The sequence below is a fragment of the Anolis sagrei genome, chromosome 5, assembly GCF_037176765.1.
Source record: "Anolis sagrei isolate rAnoSag1 chromosome 5, rAnoSag1.mat, whole genome shotgun sequence".
Classification (NCBI taxonomy): domain Eukaryota; kingdom Metazoa; phylum Chordata; class Lepidosauria; order Squamata; family Dactyloidae; genus Anolis; species Anolis sagrei.
The window spans coordinates 76,311,433-76,327,293 of NC_090025.1; the positions used below are offsets into that span (position 1 = coordinate 76,311,433).

Consider the following 15,861-nt stretch of genomic DNA (forward strand, 5'->3'; position numbering starts at 1 on the left):
CAGATACTTTTATTATTGTTCCAGCATTGCATCGTCTTCTTTACACTTAATTTCCATTGGTGCATATACGTATAAGCATCTCATTTTTGTGTAACTATTCTTTTTTTCTGCACCTTCTCCTTTTGTACATTCTTCTGTTTAATGACATTTTATTAATTTTATTAACAACCTTCATTTCCACCCCTTCACCCTTCCCCTAGATCACATAATTTCCCTATATTTATTTTACTTATTTACTGTATTTATAACTCACCCTTCTCATCCCAAATATTTATCCTTACACAATTTTCTTAGTTTCTGTACAATATTTACATTGGCTTCACTGCTTTCCATCCATTCCATATAGGTATTCAATTTATTTTTCAATTTCTTCTGTTTTATATTCTTGTATATCTTGCTAGATTACATATGGTATAATTTCAGATTGGACCTGATCATAAATATAGTTGTTCCAATTTTCCATAGTCAATTTTTTTTCATTTTTCCGTTCTCATAACGTTTTCAGACTTGTCCTGCTAGAATCATACTTTTAAACAGTGTCTTGTTCTTTTGTATTAATCTTATTATTCCCTAATACTCCCATTAACATCAGTTCAATTTTTTTGAATGAGAAATATCTGAGAGTCCTCATAATTAACAGCCTTGTGCACATCTCCAAATTGAAAGCTATAGCTTTCCTTGATTTAATCAGTCTACCCATAATTGAGGCTGTACCTACACTGGCAAATAATGCAGTTGGAACCACATTATATGGTCATTTTGTCTTATAATACACTATGTCCAAAGTATGACAGGCTCAATTTAATCTTGGTTTCCAGTGAGAGTTCAGGCCTGATTTGCTGCAAAATCCATTCTTTTATCTTTTTAAACAGCTCTCCATAATCATAATTAGAGCAGAGTTCTCATAACAAATCTCATTGATTAAATGGATTTATTTAGTTAAACTAATAATTGGATTTTGTCAAGTGTTCGTTGCTATGTTTAAACAGTATGGATGTAGTGTATTGCTTTGTTCATGTATATGGGAAGTCTGATTTGGCCACGGTGGTCCACGCTCTGGTTACATCCCGGATTGATTACTGCAACGCGCTTTACGTGGGGTTGCCCTTGAAGACTGCCCGGAAGCTCCAGATGGTCCAGCGCTCGGCAGCCAGGTTGCTAACGGGAGCGGCACTCAGGGAGCACACCACTCCTCTGTTGAGCCAGCTCCACTGGCTGCCAATTCGCTACCGGGCACAATTCAAGGTGCTGGCTTTAGCCTATAAAGCCCTAAACGGTTCTGGCCCCGCTTACCTCTCCGAACGCATCTCCACCTATGAACCGTCTAGAACATTAAGATCGTCTGGGGAGGCCCTGCTCTCGATCCCGCCTGCGTCACAGGCGCGCTTGGCGGGGACGAGGGACAGGGCCTTCTCAGTGGTGGCCCCTCGGCTATGGAATGCCTTGCCGGCAGACATCAGACAGGCACCTTCGTTGCTGACATTTCGGAGAATGGTCAAGACCTGGCTGTACGAACAAGCGTTTGGCTGAGTAATGCAACTAATCAAGGAAGTCGGTAAATGGAACATAGGAACGGCATAACGGCTATGAGAACGGATCCGATTTCAATTAAGACGCTTTATATGTTGTTTGTTGATTTGTCCTGTCTGATCGTTAACTGTTGTGGATCAACGTCGCCGATCCTGTTGTTGTATTGTCTTGTTTTTAACTGCACTGTAAACCGCATTGAGTCGCCTGCTAAGGGCTGAAAAATGCGGTATAAAAAAGAAGTAAATAAATAAATAAATAAATAAATATATTATAATTTTAACTAATATGCTTAACTCTCAAACCTATATTTATTGTATTTTTATCAAATAATTTCTGTGATCATTTTTAAGTCCTGCTGATATGTTAAGTATGCTTTAAATCAGTGGTTCTCAACCTTCCTAATGCCGTGACCCCATAATACAGTTCCTCATGTTGTGGTGACCCCCAACTGTAACATTTTTGTTGCTACGTCATAACTGTAATTTTGCTACTGTTATGAATCGTAATGTTAGTATCCGATATGCAGAATGTATTTTCATTCCCAGGACCAAATTTGACACAAATACCCGATCGCCCAAATTTGAATATTGGGGGCGGGTGGGTTATTTTGCCATTTGGGAGTTGTAGTTGCTGGGATTTATAGTTCACCTAAAATCAAAGAGCATTCTGAACTCTGAGTTGAACCAAATTTGGCACACAGAGCTCCCATGACCAAGAGAAAATACTGGAAGGGTTTGGTGGGCATTAACTTTGAGTTTTGGAGTTGCAGTACACCTACATCCAAAGAACACTGTCGACTCAAAACAATGGTGGATCTGGATCAAAATTGGCATGAATGGTCAATAATGTGAACACTAGTGGAGTTTGGGGAAAAGACACTTTACATTTGGGAGTTGTAATTCCTGGGATTTATAGTTCACCTCCAATAAAAGTGCATTCTGAACCCCACCAATGATAAAATTGGGCCAAACTTTGCACACAGAACCCCCATGACCAACAAAAAATACTGTGTTTTCTGATGGTCTTTGGCGACCCCTCTGACACCCCCTCACGACCCCCCCCAGGGGTCCCGACCCCCAGGTTGAGAAACACTGCTTTAAATGGTTACATATTTAATTTGTAGGAAATGGAGAGCATTTAAGAATTAACAGTTCTTTCTTATTTTCCACAGCATGTCACAGCCAAGGACTAGCGGAATGCAAAAATGGTCAGTGTATTCCCACTGCTTTCCAGTGTGATGGAGACAAGGATTGTAAGGATGGAAGTGATGAAGAAAACTGTAGTAAAAGTAAGGGGACTCTACATGTCACTTGCATGGCGCAGCATAGGAACTGCAACTGAAAGCTTTTCAGAAATACTGGTAGATCACGATTTTTGCATATTCTAGGGGAAAAGGAATTTCTTTCGAAGATGATAACTCAGATAGCATCTTCCAAATTCACCTCACTTTCTGTCTTTGTGATAATTGGATTTTGAAAAAAAAAAAGGCTTGTTGTGGAAACAAGGGTTGGCAAGAAAGCTTCAGTGGAGACACTCTTCCAGGAGTGAATTTCCTTTCCAAGGTGTATTTATCTCATTTCCTGTTGTCTCATCCCTATACTTAACTATGAGTAATTTATAAGTTGGATGTTTGTAACTCGGGGACTGCTTGTATAATCATTTTTATGTGATGTTTATTTATTTATTTACTATATTTGTATAACGCCCTTCTCAGCTTGCAGGCGACTCAAGGCGGTTTACAGACAGCAACAATTCAATGCCCACAATACCATAAAATACAATTAAAAACATTAACATCTATATATATATAAATGCTCTGTGCATAATGAGTACCTTAAAAACAAAAGAACCAATGAATGAAATCACACCAAATTTGGCAACAAAACGTCTTACAACACAAGGAGTGACCATCACTCAAAAAATTATGATTTTGTCATTTGGGAGTTGTAGTTGCTGGGATTTATAGTTCACCTAAAATCAAAGAGCATTCTGAACTCCACCAATGATGGAATTGAACCAAATGTAGCATACAGGACTCCCATGACCAACAGAAAACACAAGAAGGGTTTGGTGGGCATTGACCTTGAGTTTGGGAGTTGTAGTTCACCTACATCCAGAGAGCACTGTGGACTCAAACAATAATGGATCTGGACCAAACTTGGAATGAATACTCAATATGCCCAAATATGAACACAGATGGAGTTTGGGGGAAATAGACCTTGATATTTGGGAGTTGTAGTCACTGGGATTTATAGTTCACCTACAATCAAAGAGCATTCTGAACCCCACAAACGACAGAATTGGGGCAAAGTTCCCACATAGAACTCTCATGACCAACAGACAATACTTAAGGCCACCCAGTCCAACTCCCTTCACCAGCTCAAGAAAACATAATCAAAGTCCTCCCAACAAAGAGACATCCATCCATAGATATAGATATATATGATTTACATACACACACACACACACACACACACAGAGAGAGATATATAGTATCATAGATTTTAAAGGGACCCCTAAAGAAGGACCATTATTTGTTGCATATTCCAGAGTAGGCAAACCAGACTATCTCCACATCAACACTGACAAAGAAACAATACTGTTTACCCACACGCATAAAGAAATTACATTTATTAGAAACCCACATTTTCACATTACTTTATTTTCCAGATCACCAGACTGGGCCACAGCAACGCGTGGCAGGGGACGGCTAGTATAATATAAAATCATAGCAAGATCAATAAAAACATATATCATTAGCACCCTCTTCATTAGGGTTGTGCCACTTTTAGAAGTTTTGAGGAAGCTGTTCCAGCCTTTAGGATATCCCCTGATCCACAGTTTGAATGAAAATGCCCTCTTATCCTAATGGCATGTACTGGTTCATTTGAATTTTTTCACTATTTTTGGAGCTGCAGTTGCTTGCAGTAGCAGAGACAACATGCTTTTGACTAGTTGAGTGATCCCCGAGGCAGTCCATCTATGCTTTAAATACTGCCTGGGGGCACACTATATATCTTCTTAGTTTTTCTCAATTTCTTCATATTTTGGGGCATGTGAATATGCTTTCTCTCCAGATATTTGTATACGTCATGGTTTGAAACAAATTAATCTTTGAACCTACCTACTGCAAAAATTCAATCTGGCATAAGGACTTCTTGCCTGCTGCACGGCTAATTGTAAATTTAGTTCCATATCTGTTTCTAAGTGCTATGTCCAAAAGAGAAACACAAACTAATCACCATACATTATTTATCATGTTGTTTTCTTCAGCTTTGAGAAACAACAGTGAGCAATAAACATGAGTTGCTGTGACCCAGGAGTACTGGGTCTAGAGATGAAGGTTCATAACCTGTTTTAGCTATACATTTCCCCCAGATGCTTATTTTAATTGCAAATATGCAAAAATGCTGCACAAAAAAGGAACAAACACGTGTAGTTTAGAAGAGCATATAGCAGGGAGCTTTGTGCTGCATTTCTAAACTTGTATATGATCAAGGATCCCTCTTGTCCTTTATTGAATGTAGCATTTTTGGATTTTCTTAGTGGGTCTGTAAATAGTTTGTATGTTGTGTTTCTTCATCAGCTTCCCTATGTGGTCAGTGGTTCTCTTGATGTATGGTAATAACACTTTTCCTCTGGGTGGATCTTTGTCTTTACTCTTGTGGCTTGTACAAACTATCTACAGACCTACTAAGAAAATCCAACAATTCAGCAAAGGATAAGGGATCCTCTCAGCTCTGCAGGAGTATACCGTGTACCATGCAGCTGTGGACAAGTCTACATAGGTACCACCAAATGCAGCATTGCCCAAACATGAATCAAGGAACATGAAAGGCACTGCAGACTGACTCAACTGGAGTTATAGCAGAGTACCTAGTGAACCAAACTAGACACAGCATATTATTTGAGAACACAGAGATACTGGACCACTCTAACAACCACTGTATCAGACTACACGGAGAAGTCATTGAAATCTACAAGCATGTGGACAATTTCAACAGAAAGGAAGAAATCATGAAAATGAACAAAATCTGGCTACTCGTCTTAAACAACTCTAAAATCAGGACATTAAATAAAGAACAACACTCAGAAAATAGGGAATTCCAGACAGGAAACAATCAGGGCCAGCTAACATCTCCCAACATAGGATTCCCCCAGGCAAGAAGCAGCCAGGCTTTGAAGCTACAAGTCTAATCAATGCTAATAAAAGTGGCCAATTGCAACATCACTTGCCTCCAACAGACAAGAGTTCTTTCTCCTGCCATGGACATTATTTCATAGATATATAAACATCACTTGCTTAGTTTCCAACAGACATCATAACCTCTGGACATGCCTGCCATAGATGTGGGTAAAACATCAGGAGAGAATCCTTCTGGAACATGGCCATACAGCCTGGAAAACTCACAGCAACCTATGGGAGCAATATTTTGTGGGAAAACATGGGACTACAAAACCTTCTCTGTAGTAGTTCCCTATTTCTGAAAGGCTGTTTCTTTGGCAGCCTAATTTGTGCTTTATTCAACAGTTGTTAAACTACAACATTTTGTTAAAGTCTTTTAGGCCTAACTTATTTAGAATCATCAAATCTCATGCTGGAAGGTCCACCCAGTCCAATCCCCTGCTGAGCAGGAAAATACAAGCAAAGCACATTAAGTTGTTTCAATTTTCTAGTTATCAAAATTATTTTATTGTTTTAAATTTTTTAATTGTTTTAACGTGTTATTATTATTTTAAGTTGGGATAAAACAAAAAATCTTACACCAAGAAATAAGCACAGTAATCCATTATGACCACCCCATCTACCACCTGCTTGCTCCTTGGCATCAGTCAGGGCGCTTCCAGACAGCACCAAAACGTGGGAAAAAGAAGTGACTTTTTAAAATGGAAGACATGAAAATGAGTCCAAACACAGAACTGTTAGTCCCGCTGCATAGTTTCATGCGTTTTCCAGCCCTTAACTCGATTCCTCCTGCACTTTGACTAAAGATTCTTTAGCCACCTCTGTTTTAACACGCTTCCTCTCAGGTTTGAATGCATATGTAGAAGGCCCTCAGAGTGCTGAGGAGCAGGTAGGTGTTGTGTGATAGGTGGGGACCACCATGACATGGGGGGGGGGGAGGTGTTTCTAGGGTGGCTGCCCAGCTGCGCTGAACTATATTCAGCACAATTGGGCAGTAGAGACAACCTACTGCCTTTGGGACAGTTGAGGGAGTCCAAAAGAAGACATCATATGGACCTTATCCGGTGCCCAGAATCCTGGATTGACTCTGCATTTGATGTCAGTGTAGAAGGGCCCTCAAAGGAGGAAGCAAGGGAAACAAACACTTTTTTTCTCCACTAGATCTTCCGTAATATCATTTGCCTCTTTCAGGGACCATTTGCTTAAGATTGAATTATAGTAAGGGTTATGTTCTAGCTGCCAAGTCGTGCGAGATGGTGTTCATTTGGTTAACATTAGCTATTTTGAGGATTTTCTTTGAAGTAATTAATGAGCATGTTCCAGCCTCACTTAAAACTCAAAAGGGAAATCTTTGTAAACAAGAAAGGAAATCCTTCATTTTAAATAACACAGCTGGTGGAGTGTGTTTTTTAAACATCATTAGAACTCCTTTGTAAAAAGGTAGGTTTCAGAATCAGTCTATGGCAGAAATATAAATAGAATATGGGTGTACTGTCCTGATGATAGAATCCTAGAATTGGAAGAGACCATACAAGCCATCCAGTCCAACCCCCGACATACAGGAAAAGCACAACCAAACATTACTGGTCACTCACCCTCTTTTAAAAAAGCCTCCAAAGAGGGAGGTTCGAAGGCATTGCGTTCAATTGTTGAATGGCTCTTGTGGTCAGGAAGTTCTTCATGAGGTTCAGGTGAGAGCAGCAGAAAACAAGCCTGTTTGTCTTCCTTATGGCATCCTTTCAAATATTTAAACGTGGTGATCATATCTAACTCAACCTTCTTTTCTGCAGGCTAAACAAACCCAGCTCTTAAAGCTACTTGTCAAGTTGCCAGGGCTATGCCTTATTCTGGTAGAGATTAACCAAAGAAATACCCAGTTTATTTATTTAGAAGATTTCTATACCGGCCTTCTCAACCTCGACGAGGGACTCAGTTTGTGTTAAACAATTTAATTAAAACAGCACTTACATTCTGGCTGTTTTAATAGTCCAAAATATAAAACACAAAGATTGCACTCAGCCACAGAATATAAAACAAATACAGCAAACACTGTTGCAGGTTCAAGATAACTCCATAGTCAAAAGGTCCAGTCCAGTGGTCAAATGCCAAGAGTTCAATAGACAAAGTCCAGGGGTCAAGAGTCTATACCGTAGTTAAAGGCCAGTCCAAGATTCAAGGTTCCAGGATTCCAAAGGTTCAGAAGACAGATCAGCACACCAAAAATCCACAAACCTGGAGGAAAACCAGCAGCATCTACCACCAAAATAAAACAAATACTTTTCTCCCAAAGATCAGTCCCAAGGCTAGCTCCTTATATCCAGAAACACCCAGCTGCAACCCATCTCTTGCATACCTCCACCCTTAATTGCTTTCACCCATGAACTCTTACTTACAGATTACTCAACCCTTTAGAACTAAGACTTACATTAAACCTTCTATCACCAACTGCTAGGCCTACCACCACCAACCACCATCAACTGCAGAACATGATACATGACACTACTCCTCTTACTGGGAGAAAATCCTGCCACTCTTTGTGAGTTCCAGTTGGCCTTAGACATGATGTGGAACATAGTTTAAGGTGTTTTAAAAGCCTGAATAGAGTCTTCATTGAAAGGCTGACTGTATTTCAGTTTGTTTTCACACCTGTGTGTCAGCCCATTCCCACACCCATTCCTTTCACTAAATTTCATTTTCCTCCACGAGGAGACTAAGTCAGAGGAATTTACTAAGCTTTGAAATGCTTCCAGTTGTTTCAGCATAAAAGATTCAAAAGATTATTCAATGTTGGTAGCATGGCTATTTATTTTAATTGGCTGTTCAAAGATAAACTGACACACAACAAAATCTAGCCTGGGCTCTTGCTGTTGTTGTTTCTGCTGCTGGGAAGCCTTTACCTTTCCTAAGAGGGAGTTCAACAGTAAAGTCTTATTTGATCTTGAGGATAAATCATTACTGTGTGCCTCTGTGCTGGGGTAAAAGAGGACTCAGGTGCTGGGAGCTTCACACAATCTAACAATGAGTATCTGTTTGAGATGGGAATAGAGTTCAGTTTACTTACAGATTTTTAAATATTAGTAAACATTTTATCTATTTTGAGCTGCTTTGAGGATCTAGACTGCTGTGAAGCACCTGGGCTTGTTCTGGAACTTTTTTGTTTGTTTCCTATTCCAGAAATCTAAGCTGTTTCTTTGTTTTCTTAATGTTTTCCTTTCCTTCAATTTACTAAAGTTTCTTTTCTGGCTGCTCACTGTACATCTTTGGCTCTTAGTTCATGCGTTGCTCCAGTTGCAAACTTGCACTCCAAACACAATCCCAACAAAGTTCTTTGTTTCCCCAAAAGGCTAAAAGTAATACAACTTGGAGGTATGAAACAATAAAACAATAACATTTGAGGATAAAATCAGACAAACTGTAAAGGAGAGCGTTACCATCTCTGACATCATTTTGAACCCATCCCAAGCTATATAAAGAACACTCCAAATTTTAGTCTCCTTCTCCTCCCACTCCCTCCTTCTCCTCCTTTGCTAAAAAGGAGCATAAGTAATTGAAGACCCTCAAGCAATGCAAGAAACAGTAACACATTACTTTTTAATAAGCAGGCTTTTTAGTTTTGGGGTGGTGTTCTGAAATGAATTATTTAACAGATTACTTTCATAATGTTACTTCTGTCATTGCAGTAGTGAAACATGAGAGAATGGAAATCCCTACCAAATTATGGGGCAATTTATATGGGGTACGATATTTTGCTTCTTTTCATAATTACTAGATAGAAATTCATTGCCAAGAAGTGGAAAATACACAGCATTTCATCACCCTTAGTAATTGTCTGTATACTTAGCAATGCTCAAGTATCTACCTGACCAAATATCCCACACCCAGTTTCTCACTTTTATTTCTCTATCATATTCTACCATTATGTTAATAAAACATGATTTTCTGTATACTTAGCAATGCTCAAGTATCTACCTGACCAAATATCCCACACCCAGTTTCTCACTTTTATTTCTCTACTAGCTTGGCGACCCGGCGCTGCCCGGGTTATTAGAGAAAGTGGGTAATGGCGGCTCTGTATGCCAAGTTTGGTCTTTATTGGTCATTGGATAACGACTGCATTGTTTTCAGGAAGTGAGTGAAGGAACTTGAAGTCCCATCGTCCATGGTCCACCCTCCTCCAAACAGCAGCAGGATATAGAGTGGGTCATGGGGGCTCTGTGCGCCAAATTTGGTCTTTATCAGTCATTGGATGAGGGTTGCAGTGGTTTCAGTAAGTGAGTGAAGGTACTGCACGTCCCATCATCCATGGTCAACCCTCCTCCAAGCTGCATCAGGATGTAGAGTGGGTCATGGGGGCTCTGTGTGCCAAGTTTGGTCTTGATTGGTCATTAGATGAGGATTGCAGCAATCTTGGGAAGGGAGTGGAGGTACTTGAAGTCCCATCATCCATTGTCTGTCCTTCTCTAATCTGCACCAGGATGTAGAGTGGGTCATTGGGGCACCGTGTGCCAAATTTGGTCTTGATCAGTCTTTGGCGAGGGTCTCAGTGGTCTCAGAAAGTGAGTGAAGTTACTGCAAGTCCCACCATCCATCTCCAAATTTTTCCAAACGACACCAGGACGTAAAGTTCATCCTCCTCCAAACTGCAGTAGGATGTTGAGTGGGTCTTGCAGGCTCTGTGTGCCAAGTTTGGTCTGTATTGGTAATTTTCTGAAGAGCCCCTGGCCTTTCTTTTCCTCTCTTTGTCATCTCGGAATCTTGGAATTGAGGCTGGCCAATCAGAGACCATATGCAAATTTCCTTCTCTCATGTCCCCGTTTCTGTCATGAACCCTTTTCTCCACCAGGGGCTCCTGTTGAAGCCGGCCATTCAGAGACCATATGCAAATAGCACCACAGCGGCAGCCAATCAGAAAGCCGGCACATACACCGCCACACTTCCGCTGCATACAAACTTTGACTTTTATTATATTTATAGATCATATTCTACCATTATGTTAATAAAATACAACAAACAGATATGATATTGGAAGATTCATTTTACCTCTTGTTCATTACTCCATTTATTATTATATTACATTATGCTATACTATTCTGCAGTCCTGCAATTGTGCAGTGACACAATGGCAAGCAACGTTTATTGAATAGTCTATTGACCACATCAACATTAAAGACAAAAACAGAAACGTGCACAAACAGACAGCAATCACCATCCCAAGACCCCCACAACAGCGAACCAACACACATTCAAACCTGATTAGGTTAAAAGATAACTAAAAATATCATCATTAAAATTTCATACCACAAAAATTAAAAATGAAGGTTAAAATAGACCAGCTATTACACAATCCCAAGCCACTTCAGATATTTGCGTCACCCCTACAGTTTACCCCAATCGCCTCCAGATACGCAGTTCTCACCTGCGTTGCTTTATAAAGGAAAAGGGCTGTTTGGTGTGTTATGTTAGCATTCTGGCCAGCCATTAAGAATGTAGTTTTGATATGGGGATCCCGGTGAGTCTTCTGTATGATGAATGGTCCGAGGTACTGATTTCTCTCTTTGTTGTACAAAATACAATTAAACAGTACATGTGTAATATCCTCTACCTCTGTCGTCCCACAGATACATTATATGGAACTTGGTTAAACCTTCCATGTTTAACCATTGTATGTCTGTTCAAATCGGGTTCTAGTGAATACCCTTCTTAGATGTTTAGGCATTTCTGTCCAGTGACACAATGGGTAAAACCCTTGTGCTGCTGAACTGCTGATCTAAAGGTTGGCTGAATTGCTGATCTGAAGGTTGGCAGTTCGAATCCTCGAGATGGGGTGAGCTCCCATTTGTAAGCTCCAGCTCCTGTCAACCTAGCAATTCGAAAACATGCAAATGTGTGTAGATAAACAGGTACTGCTTCAGTGGGAAAGGCAAAGAGATGCTTCAAGCTATCTTGCCAGCTACACAACCAGGAAGTAACAACATAGGCTCCTCGGCTTGAAAATGGAGAAAGAAATGCACCTCCCCAAAGCCTCCAGAAGCCAGGAATGAAAGGAGAAGCCTCTGCCTTTGTTTGTGTTTGTCTGTCCCATTGTATATTATTGTAAAGGTACGGAGTGTTTGCCTATGTATGTAAATGCTGTAATCTGCTCTGTGTCCCCTAGGGGAGAAGGGCAGAATATAAATAAAGTGTATTATTATTATTATTATTATTATTATTAACATTTTATTTTGTCGTTCTAGGTCAGACACCATGTCAGGAAGGAGATCAGAAATGTGCTTCTGCTTCCTGTTCTGATTCCTGTAGCTCCTCTCCTTTCTGTGACATGAATAACAGACAAGCAAATTGTAGTGAGTTGGTTATTTCTTTGTGCCATTGTTATCTCATGTGCATGCTTTCAATATATCTTATGCAGAGAAGACCTGACTTATATGAATGTTTGTAACTTAGTGGCAGAGCTTATATTTTGCAGACAAAAGGTCTCAGGATCAGTTCTGACATTTCTAGATAGGGAAAAATGTTTTGCAAAACCCTAATACTAGACACAGTCTGCCTGTTGCCTGAAAGTGCCATGTCCAACTGCAAATTTGGACAAAAATATAGGGGAAAAAACACCTTGTGTTTATTTCCAGGACATATGTTCAGCTCCCCCCGCCCCTGGAAATTTACACTAATATGTACTTAATTTTTTCTAAAAAAAAATTCTTCTGGAAAATGTAATTTGACCTACTGAAGGATGCAGGGATGTAAAATGGCCCCACCCACTACATTATTTGCCCATCACTGCTATAGACAATGCTGAGCTAGATTGACTAAAGGCTAGTTACTTCTAAAAGTAATATTTTATTTTAATTTTATGAAGTGATAATTGGTTATTGTTTTTTGTCTATTGCCTATATTACTTTCTGTATCTGTTGACTGTTGTAAGCCATCGCAAGTCCCTTTGGGGAGAGGAGGTGGGGTATAAATAAAGATTATTATTATTATTATTATTATTATTATTATTATTATTATTAAAAGTAATTAGGAGCACTTACAGGGCCCCATTGATATTATTATTATTATTATTATTATTATTATTAAACTTTATTTGTACCCTGCTAGCATCTCCCGAAGGACTCGATACGGCTTACAAAGGCCAAGGCCTCAATACACAACATAACAATACACCTAAAGCAAATTAAAACAATTAAAGCAGTATTAAAACAACAAAACAACAAGCAATAACAATACATCAAAACACGTTAAAACTGGGCCGGGCCAGAGTAAAGGGTACAGGATTAAAAGTGCTGATGTGACAGGTGATATGTAAGGATTATAGGGCAAGTGCAGTGTGCAATGTGCAGCGATCTTAATTCCAATAAAATGCTTCTGGGACTTGGTATTGGAGATTTCCTAACCACTTAGTTACTAACCACTTAGATCAGTATAGATTTGGATCAGCCCTGCAGAAACTAGACACCACACAGGGCTAATCCACAGTTGCATTAAGTAAGATCACCTTAACAGGGCCTTGCCCCATGTTACCCCAAGTGGCGCAATGGGTTAAACCTTTGTGCCGGCAGGACTGATGACTGAAAGGTCGGCGGTTCGAATTCGGCGGCATGAGAGAAGCCTCCCACAGGATGGTAAAACATCTGGGCATCCCCTGGGCAATATCTTTGCAGACGGCCAATTCTCTCACACCAGAAGCGACTTGCAGTTTCTCAAGTTGCTCCTGACACACACACACAAGTTGGGGGAAAGATTGATTTCTCCCTCAGAATTTGGGTTTTTCTCTTAGCCTAAGGGCAATGAGGATAGTTGGGCTGGTGGTGAGTCCTGAAAGTAAATTCAGGAGTATGTCCACATCATATCCTTAAAGTATTTAGCTTTCACTTCTTTTGAACCAATTCTAGCCAATGGAATCCTGGGTTTTCTAGTTTAGTGAAGAATTCTGTTAGAAAGCTCTAACGCTATAACTATATTGTTATAGTTTCAGGTTGTATGGAACATACATATCTGACTTTCACTTGTAATCTCACCATAGGTAAAACTTTAGGAACTAATACTGCATCCATATATTGAGTATTAAAAAATGGAAGCAAATTAGTTGTTATTTGGGGGCGGGAGACTAGTAAAAAGAGAATTATCCAGAGAGACAGCAAAAAAAAAAAAAATGAAAGAAAAGAAAATAATTTATTTATTTATTTATTTATTTGCTTTATTTCTATACCGCATTTTTCAGCCCTTAACAGGCGACTCAATGCGGTTTACATGGTACAATTATCAAACAGTGTCAGTGCAATTAAAACATAACAATGCGACAAACAGGATCAACAGCATCAATCCACAACAGTTAACAATCAACAAGACAGATCAACAAAACAGACATAACATAACGCCTCAGTTGAAATCAGATCCGTTCTCATAATCCTTGTACCATTCCTATGTTCTATTTACCGTCTTCCTATGATTGGTTGCACTGCTTAACCAAACGCTTGTTCATAAAGCCAGGTCTTAACCATTCTCCGAAACGTCAGCAGCGAAGGTGCCTGTCTGCCGGTAGGGCATTCCATAGCCGAGGGGCCACCACTGAGAAGGCCCTGTCTCTCGTCCCCGCCAAGCGGGGAAAGAATGACGCTAGGATTGTTAGGAAAGAAGGCAAATGTTTTATTGGAGCACCATTATTCTGTTGTAGTTGTATGATAAATACTGCCTCTGTTGTTCTATGCAAAGCATGACACTTGTTCTGTGATACAGCAGTAATAAGTCAGCAATGTATAGGATATTTTAAATTGCTCTTTTTAATGTGTTGAGCTGTATGTTTAGAATGTTTTTATGTTATAAAGAAACTGCTAGGGACAATGGACCACCTGCTGTCTTTTGTGCTCACCATTTCCTTTGTGAAAAGAGAACATTGACGACTTGGACACAATATTTTAAAATGCAGAAAAGAAAGTAAAGATATTAAAGTTCTCAAGAGAAATTGAAAGCTTGGACAGCTAGTGGAGGAGCTGGCGGGAAGAATGAAAAGAGTTTGTGTTTCAAATCGTCACTTGTCAGTATGAATTGTGTCCTTTAGCTTTAGAATGGAGCCCCCGGTAGCGCAGTGGGTTAAACCCTTGTGCTGACAGGACTGAAGACTGACAGGTCAGAGGTTCGAATCCAGGGAGAGCACAGATGAGCTCCCTCTTTCAGCTCCAGCTCCCCATGTGGGAACATGAGAGAAGCTTCCCACAAGGATGATAAAACGTCAAAAGATCTTGGCGTCCCCTGGGCAACGTCCTTGCAGATGGCCAATTCTCTCACACCAGAAGTGACTTGCAGTTTCTCAAGTCACTCCTGACACACACAAAAAACCTTTAGAATGATTAAAGATATCTTTCTTTCAAATTTTCATCCTTTCTATAGGTTTTGTCCATCTAGATAAATCCTTATTATTGGGAATAACACTTTGGATACATTTTCAACCTGTAAAATATAGTTGAAATATCAGAAAATGCAATTCTGAAAATTATAAGAACCCAGATGGTCAGCACAGATTGGGTGGCTTCCAGACAAAATAATTTTAGATCCCTTATGGTTGTAAGGCCACCAAAAGTGACATGCTCTATGTTCTTCTTTGAAGATTTCATTTAATGAAACTAAGCAATAAGGGGATTGTTTGCATATGTTTCATTTGGGTTGCCAACTTTCCATAATCATTTTTTTACTTAAAATTAAACAGAACCGCTTCCTTATTAGTCTTTATTAGCCCTTTTAGCCTGTGACCAGAAGTTCCTTTGTTGCTTGTAGAAAAGAAAAGATCTTTAACAAAAAAGGTATTTTCTATGTTGAGTGACTTTCAGTCCAGATGGGAAAAGGCAATGGCAGTCAAAATTTCATCCCTGGGCTTCTCTCCAGGACTGCAAACCAGTATGGGCTTCGACCAAATCTCTGATTATAACAAAAAAACCCCCCAAAAAACAGACATTGAATGCCAATCAGACTTCGCCAGTGCCACATCCTTTATCATCAATGGATTCAGTAGGTTTGGTACCTTCCCTATGAAATATTTAACCATGCTGAAGGTTTCCAGCCTTCACTCTGACACTTTGCTATGTCCTCCCATCTGCCATATTGGAAGGCCGTTATCGAAAGACTCCATCTCCCAGAGACTATGCCCCTGTGAC

The 15,861-nt window shown here is 39.7% G+C and overlaps 2 protein-coding genes across 3 annotated transcripts in view; one reads left to right on the top strand and one right to left on the bottom strand.

Annotated features, from left to right (window-relative positions):
* CORIN (corin, serine peptidase) overlaps nt 1-15,861 on the top strand; it is a 158,304-nt gene that overhangs the window by 101,487 nt on the left and 40,956 nt on the right. For both annotated transcript variants that reach the window (XM_060778485.2, XM_060778486.2), the window contains exons 9-10: nt 2,702-2,818; nt 11,950-12,057. In XM_060778485.2, coding sequence (XP_060634468.2) covers nt 2,702-2,818; nt 11,950-12,057 — 225 coding nt within the window. The remainder of the gene's footprint in view (nt 1-2,701; nt 2,819-11,949; nt 12,058-15,861) is intronic.
* The window catches only part of GABRB1 (gamma-aminobutyric acid type A receptor subunit beta1), a 293,072-nt gene that overhangs the window by 40,224 nt on the left and 236,987 nt on the right, over nt 1-15,861 (bottom strand). The gene's annotated exons all lie outside the window — the stretch shown is intronic.